Consider the following 17,778-nt stretch of genomic DNA (forward strand, 5'->3'; position numbering starts at 1 on the left):
TCACCAGAAAGCAACAAAAGAAACTCACAGTAGGGACAGGGAAAGCAGAAGAAAATATTTTGCAGAGCATCTTCAACTGCACTAACAAAGAATATGTCAAGAGTAATCATAGCACTAATAATTAATATTAAGAAATTCAGAAGTGTTATCCATTAATAAAATTTGAGGCAGCTGACAACTTTCCTGTTAAACCTTACATAAACTGCAGTCATTACTGATGGAACATCACTAAATGCATCTCCACAGTGCTTGTGCAACGAAGGCAGAACTGACACCTTCCTTATTCAAGAAATCAAAGTACAAACAGACATGGCTTATCCTGGGTCACTTAAAATGCCTTAATCAGAAGCAGGGGAATTCCACAGCAGTGACTGAAGGCTGGTTTGAATGCAAACCATCCACATCCCAAGGGTTTGGGCCTTGAGACAAGGGGACAACACTCCCTGGCACCTAAAAAGGGGAGAAGTCACAGATTTCTGCTTTCCTATTTTGACAATGAGACAATGGGAGGACATACATTCAATGGGAGGTTGGAAATCTGAAAAAAATTGCTTTTATTCACAGAATATGTTCTTCAGCTATGACTTGAATTGTTACTCTGCTTCTTAGAGATGCAGTCAACTCAAAAATATCAAACACTTATGAGATAGCTACAGTTGACCAGAGAAAACCTCCTGAGGAATATCCAGTGCATCAAGACTAAGAAAAACTGACAGATAAAATTAAGAGGAAATTTAGGATAACTCTCTCATATAATTATTTCCTCAACCATTTGTTGAAGTTAATCCTGAAATACCTGATAGGCATTTTCAGATGCAGGATGATGGACAAAGAGGGGTTCTTGACTGAATTTAGGACAGCAGATTCTCCAAGTTAAAAATATTCCACTTTTTGAATGGGATATTTTGCTGGAAAAGTCAGCATTGGCCCTCCTGGACTTTTTTCCCCTATTTATTATTGTCATTTCTGAAGGTAGGATTTAATGATTTAACCCCAGGAATCAGCTTGGCACCTGATTTATCTCATGGAGCTGTGTTATATTATTCCCAACTGCCCTTTGGGACCAGTTTTACTGTGAAGTAAAACCAGATGAGACAGAATTTGAGAAGACATCCAGGAGCAGAAGACATTTCTCAGAGCACCAGTGAGTAAATGGCTATTACAAGAAAGAAAGAAAGAAAGAAGTATATTTACAAATGCTGAATGCCCATCTGAAAGACAGTTCATTTCACTGAACCACTCCTGAAATTAAAATCTGCAAATGCTTAAGGCTATTCATGGGAGCGTTAAAGAGAAACACCCCTTTGTCCAAACAAACCAGGGCAAGAAAGGCATTAATTTGACTCACTAAGATGACAGACTTGCACACTGTATAACTTAAACATACATGATGGGGAATATATGGCAGGAAAAAGTGTACACAGAGTGTGTGGGGTGTATGGGAACGACAAGGACAAAGCAAATGGAAGTTTTAGTGGCGGCAGAACCACAGGAGGAGGCAGGATGGGGCAGGGTGAGGGGCAGAGCAGCACAGAACCACCACAGGATCCTGCCTGTCCACACTGAAGGCTGAAAGCTCAGCTCCAGATTCCAGTTTTGGAATTAATTCAAGTGACAAAAAGAAAACCAAACCCAAAATCTTCAAGGAATACTGCAGTGTCTTTCTGTGAGAAAAGAGCCAGCCAGTCCTGATACATCTGCCCAGCTGGGCTGAATATTCACTGACTGGAGCCATCAACATGTACAGCCTAAAATCCACTGGGGTTAAAGATATTTTTTCTCTCTTCTCTTCTCTTCTCTTCTCTTCTCTTCTCTTCTCTTCTCTTCTCTTCTCTTCTCTTCTCTTCTCTTCTCTTCTCTTCTCTTCTCTTTCTCTCCTCTCCTCTCCTCTCCTCTCCTCTCTCCTCCTCTCCCATTGCCTTGCACTTTGCCAAGGCTCTAACCATGCTATAAATTCACACACTGGGGTGTGTGTGGCCATGGGAATGCTCAATGGGCTGCTATCACATTACAAACACAAAATCAGAAAAATTAATCAAACAAATTTTGATTACTGTAGTTTAATTAGTTATAACTAGTAATAATTAGTAAATGTGCTAATTAGATTTCTGAGGGGTTAAATCCCAATCTTTGCTAGACGGCTGTCATCACCATCATGCTTTTGTGCTTTGGAATTTAATGAATTTCGTGTATTCTCATAATCTCTTGTTGTGCAAATACTATACACCATGATACACATGACAGTGTTGGATGGAACACAGATTACCCAAGATATTCAGATGCCTGATTTCTACTGATCTACAGCAGAGCTTCAGTCCCTAGCAGAAACTTCAAAGAAGAAACTTGCAGAGCTGATGGAAGCATTTCCCCTACATTTGACAGCAGTGAGGCAGAAGAGGAGGAGAAGACATGGTGATAGCTATGAAAATATCACCTGGCCACTAAAGCCCCAAAGTGCTGTGGCAGGGAAAAGGGAAAAAAGAATTTATGCTGCCATTTTGGAGTTTTGGTTTTCCTTCACGTGTTTTTTAAATCCCCATCCAGATATTAGTGAGGAAGGATCTATGTGTTCCTCAAGCTCTAGAAGTTATCTAGGAAAGAGATGTCAGCCAAGGACAGAGAGGAAGGATGGTGACTCTGCAGGCCTACAGTTTTCTACAGCTGATCTTCACAGTCTGTTCACAGCAGTTTTTCCAGTTTAAAAATTCTTAAGTGTCTCTCTTTGACACTACAGAGCAGTGTGCTGGCAGACATAGTTTAAAGTGAATGAAAGGTTTCAATTGGTATTTATAAAAATAAGAAAGTCTCTGAAGCAGCTGTGGGTATTTCCACCTTGATGTCTAATCCAAGAGCAGGAGTGCCAGTGTTGCATAATGACAAAAATAAACACGACCAGAGACCTACTGTTACTTAAATGTGGACAAGTTGGACCAGCTGTGTAACAGTCATTTCTTTTACAGTAATAAATGTTGACAGCAAAAATAAAAAATGCATTACTGGGCATCATCAAATGAGCCCTGTCATTACATGAAAACTCCGCCCTGTATAAGCTTGTCAAAAAGTGTTACTGTAATCCTTTGAGAAGCCTCCTCCTCAGGCAATGAAGAAAAAATGTTGAGGATCAGCCCAGAACAGGTGTGTTGTGCTGTAATGCCAGGATTTAATCACAGATCTCTTCACATTAATCTCACAAAGGAACTAACTCGGATCTATTCAGGCCCATCACGCCACACTGAGATGATTATTTAACTATCCAACTAAAGCAAGCAAGCTCACAGGGTGTTTAAAAATGGACATTCCAGGGCGTAGAATATTTTACAACTATTGTTTTCCTAAGTCCAGCACCAGGCCTTGACACTTAAGAGGAACTGATACCCAAGAGGAACTGATACTACACACTCTTTTCAAAGTCAGTGTCCGAAAAATCTCAGTGCACACCTTGATTAACAGTGGCAGAGCCTGGTTATCCCTGCTCTGAGACACCCTCTCTTACCAACAGGAGAAACTCCTTAATGACATTTATTCCCTCTGCAAAACCCCACTGCCTGAGCAGTAGCTGGGGTGTCAACTCCTTAAGAAGTGTCCAGGGGAGTAAACATGATTAGAAAAAGAAAACATATCCATCAGATGCAGGGAATCACTAGTGCAGCTGCAGAATAATTCTGCATACACAGCTTGAGGTTGGACTTCAGTCCCCAGACCTGACTGCACTGGGAAAGGTGGGGCTGTATCCTGGCCCAGAGGCTTCACTGGTGATGGTCACTGAACCCACAACTGAATTATTCATTGGCCTAATCAGAAGAGCCCTGTGAGCCCATCAGTGTTCCGCTAATTCAGTTTTGCAGTTTGTGGCTTATTCTTAAAGCAATTTTAGGAGCAAAATTATAAAAACAGACACCTAGACTGTGTATGTACAATGGCACATCAACAGCATGGTCCAAAAGAGGCAGAGGTTTCCAAAATGTCATCTGGCCAGCACAGCAACAGCTCATGATTGACCCAGGACCCTGGAGAGGCAGGGAAAGGAGTGGGACAGGAGGCTGATCTCCCTTGAAGGAAACTTGGGAGAGAAAACAGCTGCAGAAGTTACACACCAGGACAGTTGTGTTGGGTTACTGTAAGTACACATGTGCATCCCAATGTTTTTAAAGTATTTCTTTGGAAATTATGTAAGAACATAACACACAAATCTAAAAATTAAAACCAACTGCTAGTTAAGTGATGGCATTTTAGCACTTGACACTTATGAGGCTAAACTGGTAAATTTTACCAATACACGTATACAAAAGCACAGGATCTAGCTTAGCACACTATTAGTGCCAGCAGCTGATGAGTTGGCTCACTCAGGTGAGGTAAGTTGGTAAAGCTGTTCTGAGCATCCCACCTATACCCCCAGCAGATGCTCAGTGACAGGGAGCTCCTGTAGCTACAGCCAACTTCAGCTGAACACCTGGACCAGCAGCTGGAGTGGGACCAGTCCTCCTGTACCCAAATAACCATCAGAGGGCACTGCAAAACACACTGTGCCAAACAGGATTGTGCAATGGCTGTGCTGGAAGCTTTCAAGTGCTTGAGAATTTCAGCTGCATAAACTCACTCATTACTGACTTCATGCTGTCCTTTATAAATGTTTTCCAGTTCTGGTTCTCTCTCAAACACACTTCTGTTTACAGCAATGCTACACTGATGACTCCTCTTTTTAAAGCACAAAAGAATTTTCTGCTTATCTTCTTGTGGTTTTATGATGACTTATTGTTGCCATTAAGAAAACAGTAACAGAAACCGGACTCTGTATCCTGTTTGCTATTGTAATATTTGGGAAAAAAATGCACCAATTGCAGTAAGATCTTAAGCAAGAAAAGGTGTTGATGTTTGAACACTTGAAGTTGTCAAGAACAAGGCTTACAAGAAAGCTACATGTTATGTAGCTAACCACAAAAAGGCAATATTTTGTTTTCAGGCTGAAGCTCTCTGTTGAGTACAAACTGCTTGTCAAATACTCCCTCTCTGGAATAGTAATTTCATAAAGCAAGGTTATTTTTTGTTTTGAAAACTTCCTGCTTCAAAGGCAAAGTGTCTGAGATCACCTTTTCAGTGTGCTTGTAACGAGTGGAGCCAAGGTGTAAGTAAATATCCTATTTGTGTATAGAACCCATAGTGTCTGGAAAGCTGCCCCCAAAGTTTATGAAATTTTCCATCACTTTTCTGAATGTCAAAGTGTGTTAGAAAAAGCTCCTGTTGGGAAGAAATGTCACCGGTGCCTTCAGCGACAGAAAAACAAAAGACTATAGGAGACTTGGACAAAGGTAGATATTGGAGAAAAGTATAAAAATCAATTTTCCATTCTCCCTAGATGGGTAGGGCACTTGGGGAAAGAAGCCAGGAGACAACAATCCCATGTGGGCACTGAACTGTCACTGTCACTGCTCTTGGCCACCCAGGGAAGGACAAAGAGCAGCCCAGGACAGGAGCCAGTTCCTGGCTCTGGGTCTGGGCTGGTGTCCTGGTCCTCACTCTGTTCCAATACCATCACTTCTACTTTCTTCTCCTACCCCTTGTTTGCTCTTATCTCTCTGACTTTATACGCTTTTGTTTCCCTCAGTTTTCTTCCTTTTTATCAGCTTGTATAGTTTTTAATTCTGAACCTCTCTTGGAGCTCATCTGTGATGTAAATTTCACCTTCTTACTAAAGCATTAAAAAACCTTCCATACTCAAGACACTCCTGTTAAAATGCAATAAAAAATGTAGTTATATTGTGCCTTGGATTTTTGTTGTAATCCTCATATTTAAATTTGTGTTCAGTATTAACAAAATTAAAGTCAATTTCTTTACCAATGAATTACAGGTAGCATAAAAAAAGAAGAAAAAGTGAATGACAGATATTGTGCAGATAATGTGCCTTCATATTATAGTCAGTAAATCTTGTACTAATGAGATACAAGATTTAAATGTGAAGAATGTGTTTCATGAATTATTGTCAATCAATGTCTATACAACAGGATAAGAATAATCTTGAATGGCAACACACCTATTATTACAAATTCCTAAGAACTTCATTACCTAAAAATGTCACTCTTAATTTACAGAGTAACAGATAAAGATCTTTCAGCTGTGTAACTCACTTTGTCTGCTTCTGTGTAATTGAAACACTGGTTGTGAGAAGTCTTGTAATCATTAATGCATTCTGCATCACTCTGAGTGGTGGTTCAGTAATGGTATACTGGTTAAAGTTGGTTTCAGCTCCCTTTTAAATAGACATATCCATTTAAGATATATTAATATATCCATTTAAGATATATTAATCTATTTTTGTTTTCTACCTATGACTTGGAGTTTGTGGCAAAAATTCTGATAATTTTCCTTGTATGAGCATATTAAGCTCCATAATATCACTATAATGTAACCAGTCACTGGTGACTATGTTCAGAAAAAGGAAAGAAACTGAAAATGACAAGACCAAAAAGGAGGAGTTGTTCTGAGAGCCAAATACACAAAGGAGACTTTACCTCCTTAATTTCTGACAATGGAAGAGACACTAAAACACATCACCCCCAACTCCACTGGCTAAAGAAACATCTGGTTAATTTACATCCCCAGTGATTAGTGGAAGGCAGGAGGTATCTGCAGCAACTTTCAGTCTCACCTCATCCTTTATGTCTTCCTGCTGCTGGGCACTGAAGATCTCCATTGCAGCCATCAGCCTCATCATTAGCTCATCCACTGTTGTGTTACCTAGCAACAAAGGAAGATAGCTGAACTTCATTTCATTAAAGTTATTAAACAAAAAAGAAGTCATTTTAAAATTAATCCATAAGAAATAGCCAGACTAGGAAAAAAAAAATAAAGACAAGAGTAGAAAATGAAAATATCTCAGTAGAATGCTTTCAGCTCACCTTTTTACCGAAAACTCAAAATTATTTTTACAAAGGTTGATCACAGGTTAGAATTTCAGATGGTGCAAATCTGAACAATTGCTTTTATGCTTGTATAAATTAACTCTTTTTTGTCTTTTAGTCACTGATGTTAAAGGAAAGCAGTAGATCTGGGATTCCCTTATGTGAAATTGATTTTACAGTTTTAAAATTCCCAGGGAGACCAAAGCAACTGCTTGGGCAGGCAACACAAGGTAGGATGTTTGCAACAGCATCCAAGTGGATTGGTTTAAAACAATGGAAAATCCACAAAACAATGATTGAATAGATGTGACAAAATAGATCCATGTTTTATTTGGATATAACTAGTAATAAAATTTCAAATACTACATTTTCTTCAGTCTATTTACTTGCAAAGCTACTGAAGTGGAAAATTCTGTCATCCATGTGTGTGTCATGAAATAGAACACATCCATAGGAAAACAGATACTTCCCCATGTTTTCCTTCCAGGGTGCCTCCAGTCTTCATTAAGACTGAAAGATTACTTTAATTTCCCACCAAGATGGATTCTTTGGTTTCTCTTTTTAAACTGAAGACTAGACTACCCATTAAAGCCACTTGTCATAGTAGTTAGAAGATTTTAAACCATGAGAAATGGTCACAAACTATGAAGTCTTAACATCTGCCAGCCCAAGCAGCTGTTGGACCCCAGCAGAACAAGCACCACTAAAGAAAACAAGACTGTCCCCATAGTTTCCAACCCCAGGAAAAAAGTAAAAATCAAAAGCAAACTAAGACAGTCTGCATTTCAATAAACACCAATGGGGTCTTAGGTTTCTATATAGTTGTATCTCTTCTGTCAACATGCCTTCTCACCCAGCCCTGAAAGGCCCTCATTGTTCCCATTTCTAACATTTGCTACCTTAGCAGAAAATGTTATCCCACATGCTACAACATGCAGGACTTCAGAGGCTACCATTCATCGAGGCAGTATTGTTAAAAGATACCAGTGTCCCCATTCCTGGGAAAATAACAAGCAGAGATTGTGTGATTTTTGTTAAAGGATGAATTTAAGTAAGGCTACAATAGGGGATTGTTTTAGTTTAGTGCAAAAGATGGCAGAAAACCTCACAAGTCATTAAAATTTAACTCATGCCATTAAATAATCTGGATTAAGCTGCATTGTATGATGACTTTGAATTGCTGCTAAAGGAGTTAAGTAATTTAAGTCAGTAGCCCCAGTGACTTCAGTGGGATGGTAAAGGTTCTGAACTGTACTGCAGAGTCAGAAAACCAAGCTATTTATAAGACTATTTCCATGAAATAACCTGTGAAACCTATGAAATATGTTTTATAAATTACAGACATTCATACCATGAATTAGTGTTGTGCTGTACCTTGCACTGAGGAGACAAAATCCATGCAAAAATAACCATTTTGTCCACTGCAGATTCCTCAAGAAAATTATTAATCCCAGATGCAAAAAGAAACACTAATGCTTGTCTGCAAAAGGCAGCATTTCCTGAGGCTGAATTTCCTCAGGAAAATGAGATTACAATAAAGATTGCCAGATATAAGCAATAAAAAAAATGAGGACACAGTGTCATGAAGGCAAACTTGTGGAGAAAGCAGAAGAAATGAGAGGCAGCCATTCTTTGATGTGCTCTAATTTGAAGAGTTACTGAGAACAGCAGTCAGAGGGCAACACTCCACATCTAATTCACGTTGGTGGCAGTGAAATCAGAGGAATGGTTACACCAGAAAGAACTGCTCATGTAAACCAGAAAACTTCATTTATGTGAGATTGTATTAGGAATTTCAATCCTGACCTGATTTGGGGATCTTAATGCTGCAGGCAGGTCTGAAGAAACAACTCATGTCCAAATATTAGCAACAGAAGTCCAGGTATTAACAAGGAACTACACACAAGGAACCAAATGCATTCTGGCACTATGCAAAAAGTGCAGCAAAGATCCTCTGGAAATCAGGAATGTATCTGAATATAAATTTAGAAAACTAAGTGTAGCTCTTTCTTCAGGAAATTGAGTTTCCACTTAAAAAAATAAAAGAAAAATGTAAACTATAATTCTACTCAAGTCATGTCAACTCCAATCTCTAACACCATGCTAATTAATACATTTATGAGTAGTAGATAATTATACCCTGGCAACTTAAAGTGTGTTTTGTGTAATAAATTGATATTCTGGACATCTTAAAAGACAAACAGTTAGCAAAGACCTCTTATAACAGTTTCAATACTCACATAAGGAATCTCTGTAATCTAAAGAACTGTACCTTGTATTACATTCAACACTTCATTAGATGATCGTTTTCCCATAATAATAAGGAAAAGTGGAAACTGGTCTGTCTTCTGAGTTCGAATGGTTTGGGCTACAACACTCCCAAAATGTCTAGTGCACATTGTCAGAAACCTGTGGGGGAAGAAATAAATGGTTAGCATTGTAGAAGATTTTTTAAAGTTAAGTTAAAAAAAATAATTATGCTAAATTCAGAAGTTTAACTGCATGTTACCTACTGTTTAACACATTCTGCATTCAGTTCCAGAGCTCTTTATCTCTTTTTATAACTAAATTATTATAATATTTATAAACATGATAGAGTCCAGGTTGTCTAAATTAAAAAAATTAACAGCTGGTTGAGACAGTGATTTATTTCATGGAGAATTCTATTTCCTGTTACACTATGTGAAGACTATGATTCAAAACTACTCCCCAAAACAATAAAGCTGAATCAATTGTTTAAAACTTCTGAAGAGAAACTAAGTAGAGCGACAATCCAATAAACATGGTGAAGTATTAAAATAGTAAATTTCATACAAAAGCATAATTTAATAATGAAAGATCAAGAAACTGGTTTTATCAGTCACAGAATTAAAACATGGTACTTCAGAATTGTATTTTCTTTTATACCAGTGCCCTGCCAGTGACACACTTAGCAGAGTGGTCTAAAAAACAATAATTCTAAGCTTTTGACCAAAAAAAGCTCTTAGATATTAGCATACAGAAGTCTAACATTAGTATTCTTAACACGATCTTGAATAAATGAAAAAACTGATAAAGCTTTTCTCTTCCATTAAAGGACTGTTTGAAATTAGCATTTCTTTCAAGAGAAAAGGGTAGCTTATGATATGTTTTCAGATCTGATGGTAAAAAGTAAATGTCATAATAATAATGAATTATGAAAGACCAAATGCAAATATAGAATGCTTTAATAAGATCCAATTTAATAAAGTCTGTAAAAATAATGGACTTTTAATAACACGGGTCACAAAAGGCAAAACAGTGGAAATTCTGAGGACTAGCCACTGGTACAGGCTTATTAATTCTTAATTATGTTCATGAAAGGCAACTTAAATCGTGTGTTTTCTTATGCCTTATGATAATATTTTAGGTAACAACTACTCTGAAATGTATGCTCTAACTGAAGAGCAAAGTCCCGTTGTCACATGCATTAGAAGCCAAATCTATTTGAAAAGACAAGCTGCATTAAAATATCAGGTGTTCCAAGTAATTTCTTCTCAAAGAAACGGAAAAGATTCAAAATGTGACTTTTTAAATCAATATATATATTGTATCCAATAAAATGGCTAAAAATTCATAATTCTGCCAAGTACAGCATTGGGCTTATTTGATGCACCTGAAGTACTAAAAAAATCTCAGAGAGAATTTGGATGGAAGGCAATGGGTGGGGGTGGCAAGCAAGTATTTCAAAGCCATAAGTGTTACTCCCTGATTCTCTGGATTTTTCAACTCAGAACAATCAGCCACAAAGAAGACATCAAAAAGCTGAACAAACTCTGCTCTATCAGAAACAGCGACACAGACACGTAACATCTGGTAAGGATAAAACAGCATCTGTAAAGTCTGGACAGATCAACTCTTCTGATAAATAATGGCTTTTGATGTTTTCCTTTCAAGGTGGGAGCAGGTAAGTGAAATGTTGGCCTCACAGAAGTCAGTGGTGATCCTCCACAGCAAAATGAAAATTACTTATGTGAGTTCAAGGTTTCACCCCTGGAAGCAATAAAGGCAGAGGACAATTGAACTGAATTCCTAGACTTGTGTATCAAAACTGTTTAACAGTCTTCAGCACAGCACAGAAGAAAAGCACTGAAGTTTCATGGAAAATATTAAACTGGAAGTGAGGAAGTGCTGTAGAGAATAATGCTTAGAAGGAACAAAACTAAAGCGACTCCTACAGTCCTAGTTGTACTAGTCAAAGGTGCTGGTTTGTTGATTTTTTTTTAAAGTCTATTTTGTATTAAGTCAACCAACAACTCAGTCCAAAAATATGCTTTTGTAGGTATAGGTTTTGCATTCAAAGAATTCCTAATGAAGAATTACTTTTTCCCATTTTCTGCCCTTACTGATTTTGTATTTGTAGACCTTTTTACTTGCAGATTCCTAACCAGAAAAAAGGGGGGAAAAAAGTTTCCTCCATGATAACATTTTCTGTTAGAAGTGAGCAGGACCAAAACAACTTGGTGCCATATCCAGTATCTTACTCTGTACATCACTTGCACAGGATTTTCTTACTTTCATCTAAACAGAAGTGTGCCAGATCTCTCAGTGGCATCTCCAGAGCTGCCAGAAAAGGCCCCTGTGGAGTCCATCAAAGAGACAGATGTCCCTCCAGGGAAAAGGGTTGCATCTTGCACACTGTAGTATGCTCCTGGAATGTGCAGAGGCACACTTGGTGCTACATTTTGAATACTTCTTGTATGTTAAAAAAAAAAATAAAATTGCAAGCTCTCATTGCTTTTCTTACCCTCTTCCCAGCCCCTTAGTGTTATTTAACAATTGTCTTAGCAAATGTCTAGTGCACCTAAGGTCAAATTCTCTTCCATAAAGAGAGAAATCAGCTCTCAAATGTATGGAAAAATGCATCCAAAATAAATACTAAAAAATTCATAGTATTTTAGATCTTTATAGTATTCACAGTATTCTAGATTTTCTTTACTTTCTGTAACAACAGAAATAACAAAGATCTGGTTATTTGTTACAGCCTTACTCATATAAATTCCTGAAGTTACTTTTTATTTTTATGCACTGAAGGGAAAACTTTGGAAAAGTTTCCTCCTACAGTGAGGCCTTTTGGCACATGGTGCCCGCTACACTTCTTGGAAAGGACTTTCCAGCAGGACAGAAAGGCTGCACTGGAGATGGTTTTGCTGTATGTTCTTAGCCTAAGGTTCTCCTCAAAAATCAGCAGGAGTAGAAATCTGACAATCTCTTCTAAAAGACCTATTTCCTTTTAGAACACAAAGTGGATGACTTTGAGCCAAAAAAGTGTGATTTATTTATGACTAGATAATTCCCAAAGCCAACTTTAACAGCCTTTAACATTTCAGAAATGGGTTTGGAAAAAAAGTAACTTCTTTGCTGAGCATGAGGAAAACAATTATGAATATTAAATATGCGAGGTTTCTGATTATTTTTAATAATAATTATATAATGTGCAAAGTCAACATAAGACTCATTAAAATGTTAATGTAAAAATAACATTTTTGTATTAGGTATTTACATTTTTAAAAGAGTAAAAGCTGAGGTCCTGAATTGGCATATTAAAATAATCTTGCTGTCCATAATTCAGAGTTACTGCTTTACCCACATTGATAGGGCTGTACCTCAAACACAAGGAGCAGAGACACAAGGCATGTTTTAAAGATGTATACAGCAGCCTAAATCAAATTATGTGGGTATCACCTTCAGGATCCACATGCTAAACACCTGATTCAGATGTTAAAAGAGCATGATTTTATCCACTTTATGCAAAAGGAAAGCCTACATCCATCTCCTCCTAAAACATGTAAGATCTGACTCCCACCCTGAAAGGTTCAACCAGATTCAGTGTAAACCACAGAACTCTAGAAACCCTTTAGTCCATCCTTGGACACCAGACAAAGTCACTGGTGAAAGTATAAATAAAATATACCTCGACCCCTTGCTAGAGCACTGCACAAAGAATGGAACACACAAGATGCACTTTCAATATCATCCATTATGTACTGTATGGTTTCCTAAGGAAAATCCAAGGCTTGCCACAGGTAGATTTAATATACAGATTTAATAATAGCCTAGATAAGGACAGACAGTGTGTTTGGTTACTTTACAAATGTTGGTAAAGTGAGAGAAGCTAGAAGCACATCAGAAGTCAGGGAATTCCGATTAATCTTCACAAGTCAAAGAATCACCCTGAGAAGTAAAACACAATTCTGTAAGGTCAATGAGAGTGTCCAAACTGGAGGAAAGATTGCACAAATACAGCAGAGGAAACAAATAATAAGAGAATACAACCAAATCCTTCCTCAAACCAGCACAACAAATCTGTCTTGACCACCTGTTCCTCTGCCTTCACGTCTTTTGCACAGGACACAAAAAAGTTTTATTTTTTCACCTTTTCTGTTCAAGCTTAATCAACTAGGTTGCAGTTTGAGTACAGTGGGATAGAACATTCTTTGAGATTTTGTTTTAGAGTGGGGACTTAAAACATATGCTTACAAATCTATCAGTTTAATTAATTCCTTGGGTTTAATAACTATTTTTCTCATATGACCTTAAAACATTGCTAAAGGACTGAAAATCTTGATAACATCAGAGAGGCTGCTTTCTATTTATAGTTGGCTATTACAGACATCCATATCTTCCTAATCACGACCAGATCAAAATGCATTCTCTGCTGATTTTCAGTTTTCCAAATTTGGACATTTTTAGATTACTAACATGAAATTACCTTGAAGCACATAAATATTTAAGCAGGGATAGTTTACCTTTTCTGGTGGGTGTATAATAAACAGTTTAACCATCATCTATATACAGGCTGTTTTGTTCTCCATCTAAAGAGACAATCACCTTTTATCCTTTCCCTTTTTTCCCTTCGTTTCAGTGCTATTAGGAAACTATTCACAAGTGCAACCCTGAACAATTCCATGCAGTAATTATGACTAAATGACAAAGAGATGCGAACAATTACCGAGTCCATTTTGAAACCCTACACTAATAAAGTCATTAGATGCTGCCCTTGCCATGAGCCTTCTAAAAGCTTCTGAAGTTACAAGAACACACGGCATTGTTCAGTGGGACAATTGCTGCTGGCAGAATGCAAACCTTGAGTTAAACCATGCTGCAAATTGATCTTGACATTCTGTTAAGACCGCCACTAAAATCAAAAGCAAAGGAGAAAAGGAGAAAATGAGCGGGTGGGATGTAATCATGGAACAGAAGGGTTCCCTCCTCACCTTCTTTCCTCTTCCTCCTCAAAACAAACCATACAGAAAATGACAAACTCGCCTGGTGTTTGAGAACCTTTATTTTTAAAACATTAATTAGACTTCTGACCTGTTTTTATTGACTGGCACTGTATTGCTATTAAAGTAAATTAAATAAAAAATTGCAGAATACAATAGAAAAGGTTTTCACACCACTCTGTGAAACCTGTTACGGATTTACTGCCAGAAGAACACGTCCAACAGTTTTGCAAGCAACATATAGAGAAGCTGTGGTCACTCCTGAAGAGGCAGTGAGAAATTAACTCACCTCCTCCCGCTCTCACAGACCCCACACCTGCAATATATTTGCTGAAGGATCAAATGGGATTGGGGAGCTGGAGTAATATGGTCAACTGGTCTTCATCCAGGCATGCATCATTCAGTAGGTTAGAATTAAGGGTCAGCAACTGTGAATATGGCTAATCACTTGATGATGGAAATTGCAGGTGAAGACAACCTGCTGCTGAGAAGCACTTTAGTCAATTAACTCTTTCCTAAGCTTAAGCGAAGTGAAAAACTATCATTTGAACATTAAAACTAACAAATACCTGTCATCAGAGCAAAACTGGCAAGACCTTGAAATACGGTGCCCAAGGGCAATGATATCAAAAGCTAAAAAGATGCTAAAGATTTTTGAGTTGTTGTCTTATGGTTTTGGCTTTGCTTAACAAACACCATGTGTGCTGGAAAGCTCTTAATATTATGCATTATCAGTGTTTGCAAATGCTGTGTGTAGAAATATAACGTGTGTGTGCATGTGTGTGTATACATATCACTATATATATAGTGATATATGTATATATATATATATATATACAGACATGCACACACACCTTATATTCCTTGTATCCAGGAAAGATGTTTCCTGTTTATATGGGTAGCTTTGTGGCCTTTCTCTTCCTTTGACAGGTCACAGGAATATTGCAAAGAGTTGCTCCTTAAACTGAAGTCTAAACTGTAGGAGATAACGATTTCATGTATGCCCCCTTCATGTATGCTACTTATTTTATTTCCCCTTTAGTATAATGTTATTATGATTAATGAAAAAATTCATAATCATTGAACTTACTCAAACTGCTCCCTTCACTGCAAACCTGATGTCAGAGGCAATTAAAGCTCATGGAAGCCAAAAAAACTTCCTCTCAAATTTATTAACTAGACTTCTCCTTCATTTTGACAAAGTAACAGCCCTGCATGGCTGCAGAAAGAAATATTTAGTATCTGACTCCCAAAGTTGTAATGCTTATGCTCTTGCACTGCTGCTGGCAGGTACCCAGTGCTCTCACAGCATTTTACTCCTACCTACAGACTCTCTTCAATTTGTTGGAATGGAGATGAAGATTGAGAGATTCCAGAAGAAACATGCTGTTGTACACTAATGCAGGTTTTAAAGCACATTCTTGTATCAGTGTCAGCTGACAAACATTAAAATTTGGGGAAAATGACACAAATTTGGAGCTGGTTTTGTTCTACAGTGTTCAGGATGGACCCTCATTGTATTAATGAGAAAATGGGAAACAACTATTAGGACTAATTTTGGAATAGAATTACATCCGTGGATCAAAACTTTCAGAAGATTTTTTTGGCTTATAAAAGGAAAGTCTTTATAGCTGTTTGAATTTACTCATGCCATTCCACAGTACTGAAACCATGTCTTTACTACTGACATTGAGCTGTCCCTGTTGACTGCTGTAAATCAAGTGAGCCTGATTCCTCTGTTGTCCCACCCTGGCTTTTCCAGCATTTTTACAATGCAATTGGAGGAGTATAAATTAGCTGCTCTTGGGCTACACCAGCAGGCAAAACCCAGTTCCTCCTGTTGTTGCTGTTGTCTTCTCAGCATTCAAATAAAAAGCTGCATTTAACTGTGCTCATAGGGCTAGAGAACAGAATGGGCTCCAACACCACTGTCACTGTGTCACCGAAGGGTAGTGACTGAACAGAGGGACTGAGTATTTATTTATGGGAATGCCCACAGTGCATTGGCACTTTCCAAAGGGAGAAGGAAGCATCATGCCCCCTCTGAAGAAATCACAGTCTAAGGAGCAGGATGTGACACTAAACACAACTGAGAAATTATTCTAATTCGAGCCAGCATGCCTTGTTTACCCCTTACTATTTTTTGACCTCACTGTTAATATGACAGTTTCTTTGTTGTTGTTAACAGAAAGCAAAAAAAAATGAAGGCTTAAAAACCCTATCGTCCAGCACAATCAGGGACTAAGTTCATTGAGAGCAGCTATAAAGCCTTAAACAAGCCCTTTATTTTGTGTTTTAAGAAGTGTCATAAGGAGTTAATAGGACACAGCTGTACAGGCTCTTTCTAACAAGCAGCTTCTGTCGCTTTGGTCACCACAGGTGTCTGTGTAACCTGCAAACTCTTATTACTAGTGTATCAAAGTTGTGCTACTTAATAGATTTCTTTAGTAAAACACAACAAAGCAATTACATGGCTGTTGATCGTTAGTCATAAAAAACCCCTCAAACACAGTTTTTCAAAAGAAACTACACTGCAATTTTTTGTCATTGTAAAATAAAAGAAACTAGAGAATTAAATAGAAGAGCAGACAATAGAACAGCAGGTAGTCAACTGAACTTAGCCACTACAGATGGTTTAGAAATAGTGTTTCCTTCTACACCAACTTGTGGGATAAAAGAAAAGGAGGAGGCTCCTTACTGCCCATGAATGGCAATACCAAAAGACTTAAGCAACTTTCCAGTCTATGTATTTGGTCCTATGAAAGAACCTAGATGTTTCTTTTTCCTCTATTACTTTTCTTCTTTTTCAGAAACTTTTAATCTGTTTTTGCAACTGCTTTTTTCCATAACCTTTTACACTTCTCTAGAATAACTCGAACTGGAAACATTGCTGCTGATCCCTCCAACGACAAAATGCAGAAGGTCAAGTGAGGAATTCCTGAGAAACACCAAGTGTCATTTAAAAAGCACATTAGAAAAAGAAACTATTCCACTCTCCAAGGTCACCTCAGTAAAGAAATATTAACTATAATTTATATAGTGAAGACTAGAAATGCATAAATGCTCTATTTTAGTAATCCGCAAGAGAAAGACACATAAATGTATCAATTTCCTTGCTCAATAATCACTTGAATTTTGTAAAGAAGTGGCAATCTTATTCCAGGCCAAATGATGGTTGCATTTTTCAGTCAAAAATTAGAATAACTCTAATTATTGTAACATACATAGGATGTTATCCTGGCAAGACATGATCAGTCATCTTCTGGGTAAATAAAGGTTGTGAAATAAGGTCCAGTCAGAGAACCAAACAAGTCTGATTTCTAAATGTTACAATAATAATAATAGCATTACTTTCAGTAGATCATGATCAACTGATAAATAACTAAAGAAGAGAGAGGCCTTAGTATAACACTAAGAAAATTTGTTAGTAATCTACAAAAGTTGTAGAAGGAGGTGGAATATACAGTTTCAATTTCTTTACTCATCAGCAAAATTATGGTCTCTCTAAGACATAAGATAGGGGTTTTTTATTATATTAAAACCAAAATATCTGAACATTCCCAAAAGAATTTTCTGTAAGAAAACTGTAGTTCAAAAAAGTTCATAGGAATTGCAAGTGTTTAACATTTTGCATAAT

The 17,778-nt window shown here is 37.5% G+C and overlaps 1 protein-coding gene across 1 annotated transcript in view; it reads right to left on the reverse strand.

The window, feature by feature from the left end:
* Positions 1–17,778, reverse strand: part of FAF1 (Fas associated factor 1) — a 147,057-nt gene that overhangs the window by 21,599 nt on the left and 107,680 nt on the right. Inside the window, exons 14-15 of the mRNA XM_054286164.1 lie at positions 9,170–9,306; positions 6,645–6,733 (exon numbers count right to left, since the gene is read on the reverse strand). Coding sequence (XP_054142139.1) covers positions 6,645–6,733; positions 9,170–9,306 — 226 coding nt within the window. The remainder of the gene's footprint in view (positions 1–6,644; positions 6,734–9,169; positions 9,307–17,778) is intronic.

Source organism: Melozone crissalis, unplaced genomic scaffold (genome assembly GCF_028551555.1).
Source record: "Melozone crissalis strain CALT ecotype California unplaced genomic scaffold, PUWL_Pcris_2 ptg000045l_1, whole genome shotgun sequence".
NCBI classification, from domain to species: Eukaryota; Metazoa; Chordata; class Aves; order Passeriformes; family Passerellidae; genus Melozone; species Melozone crissalis.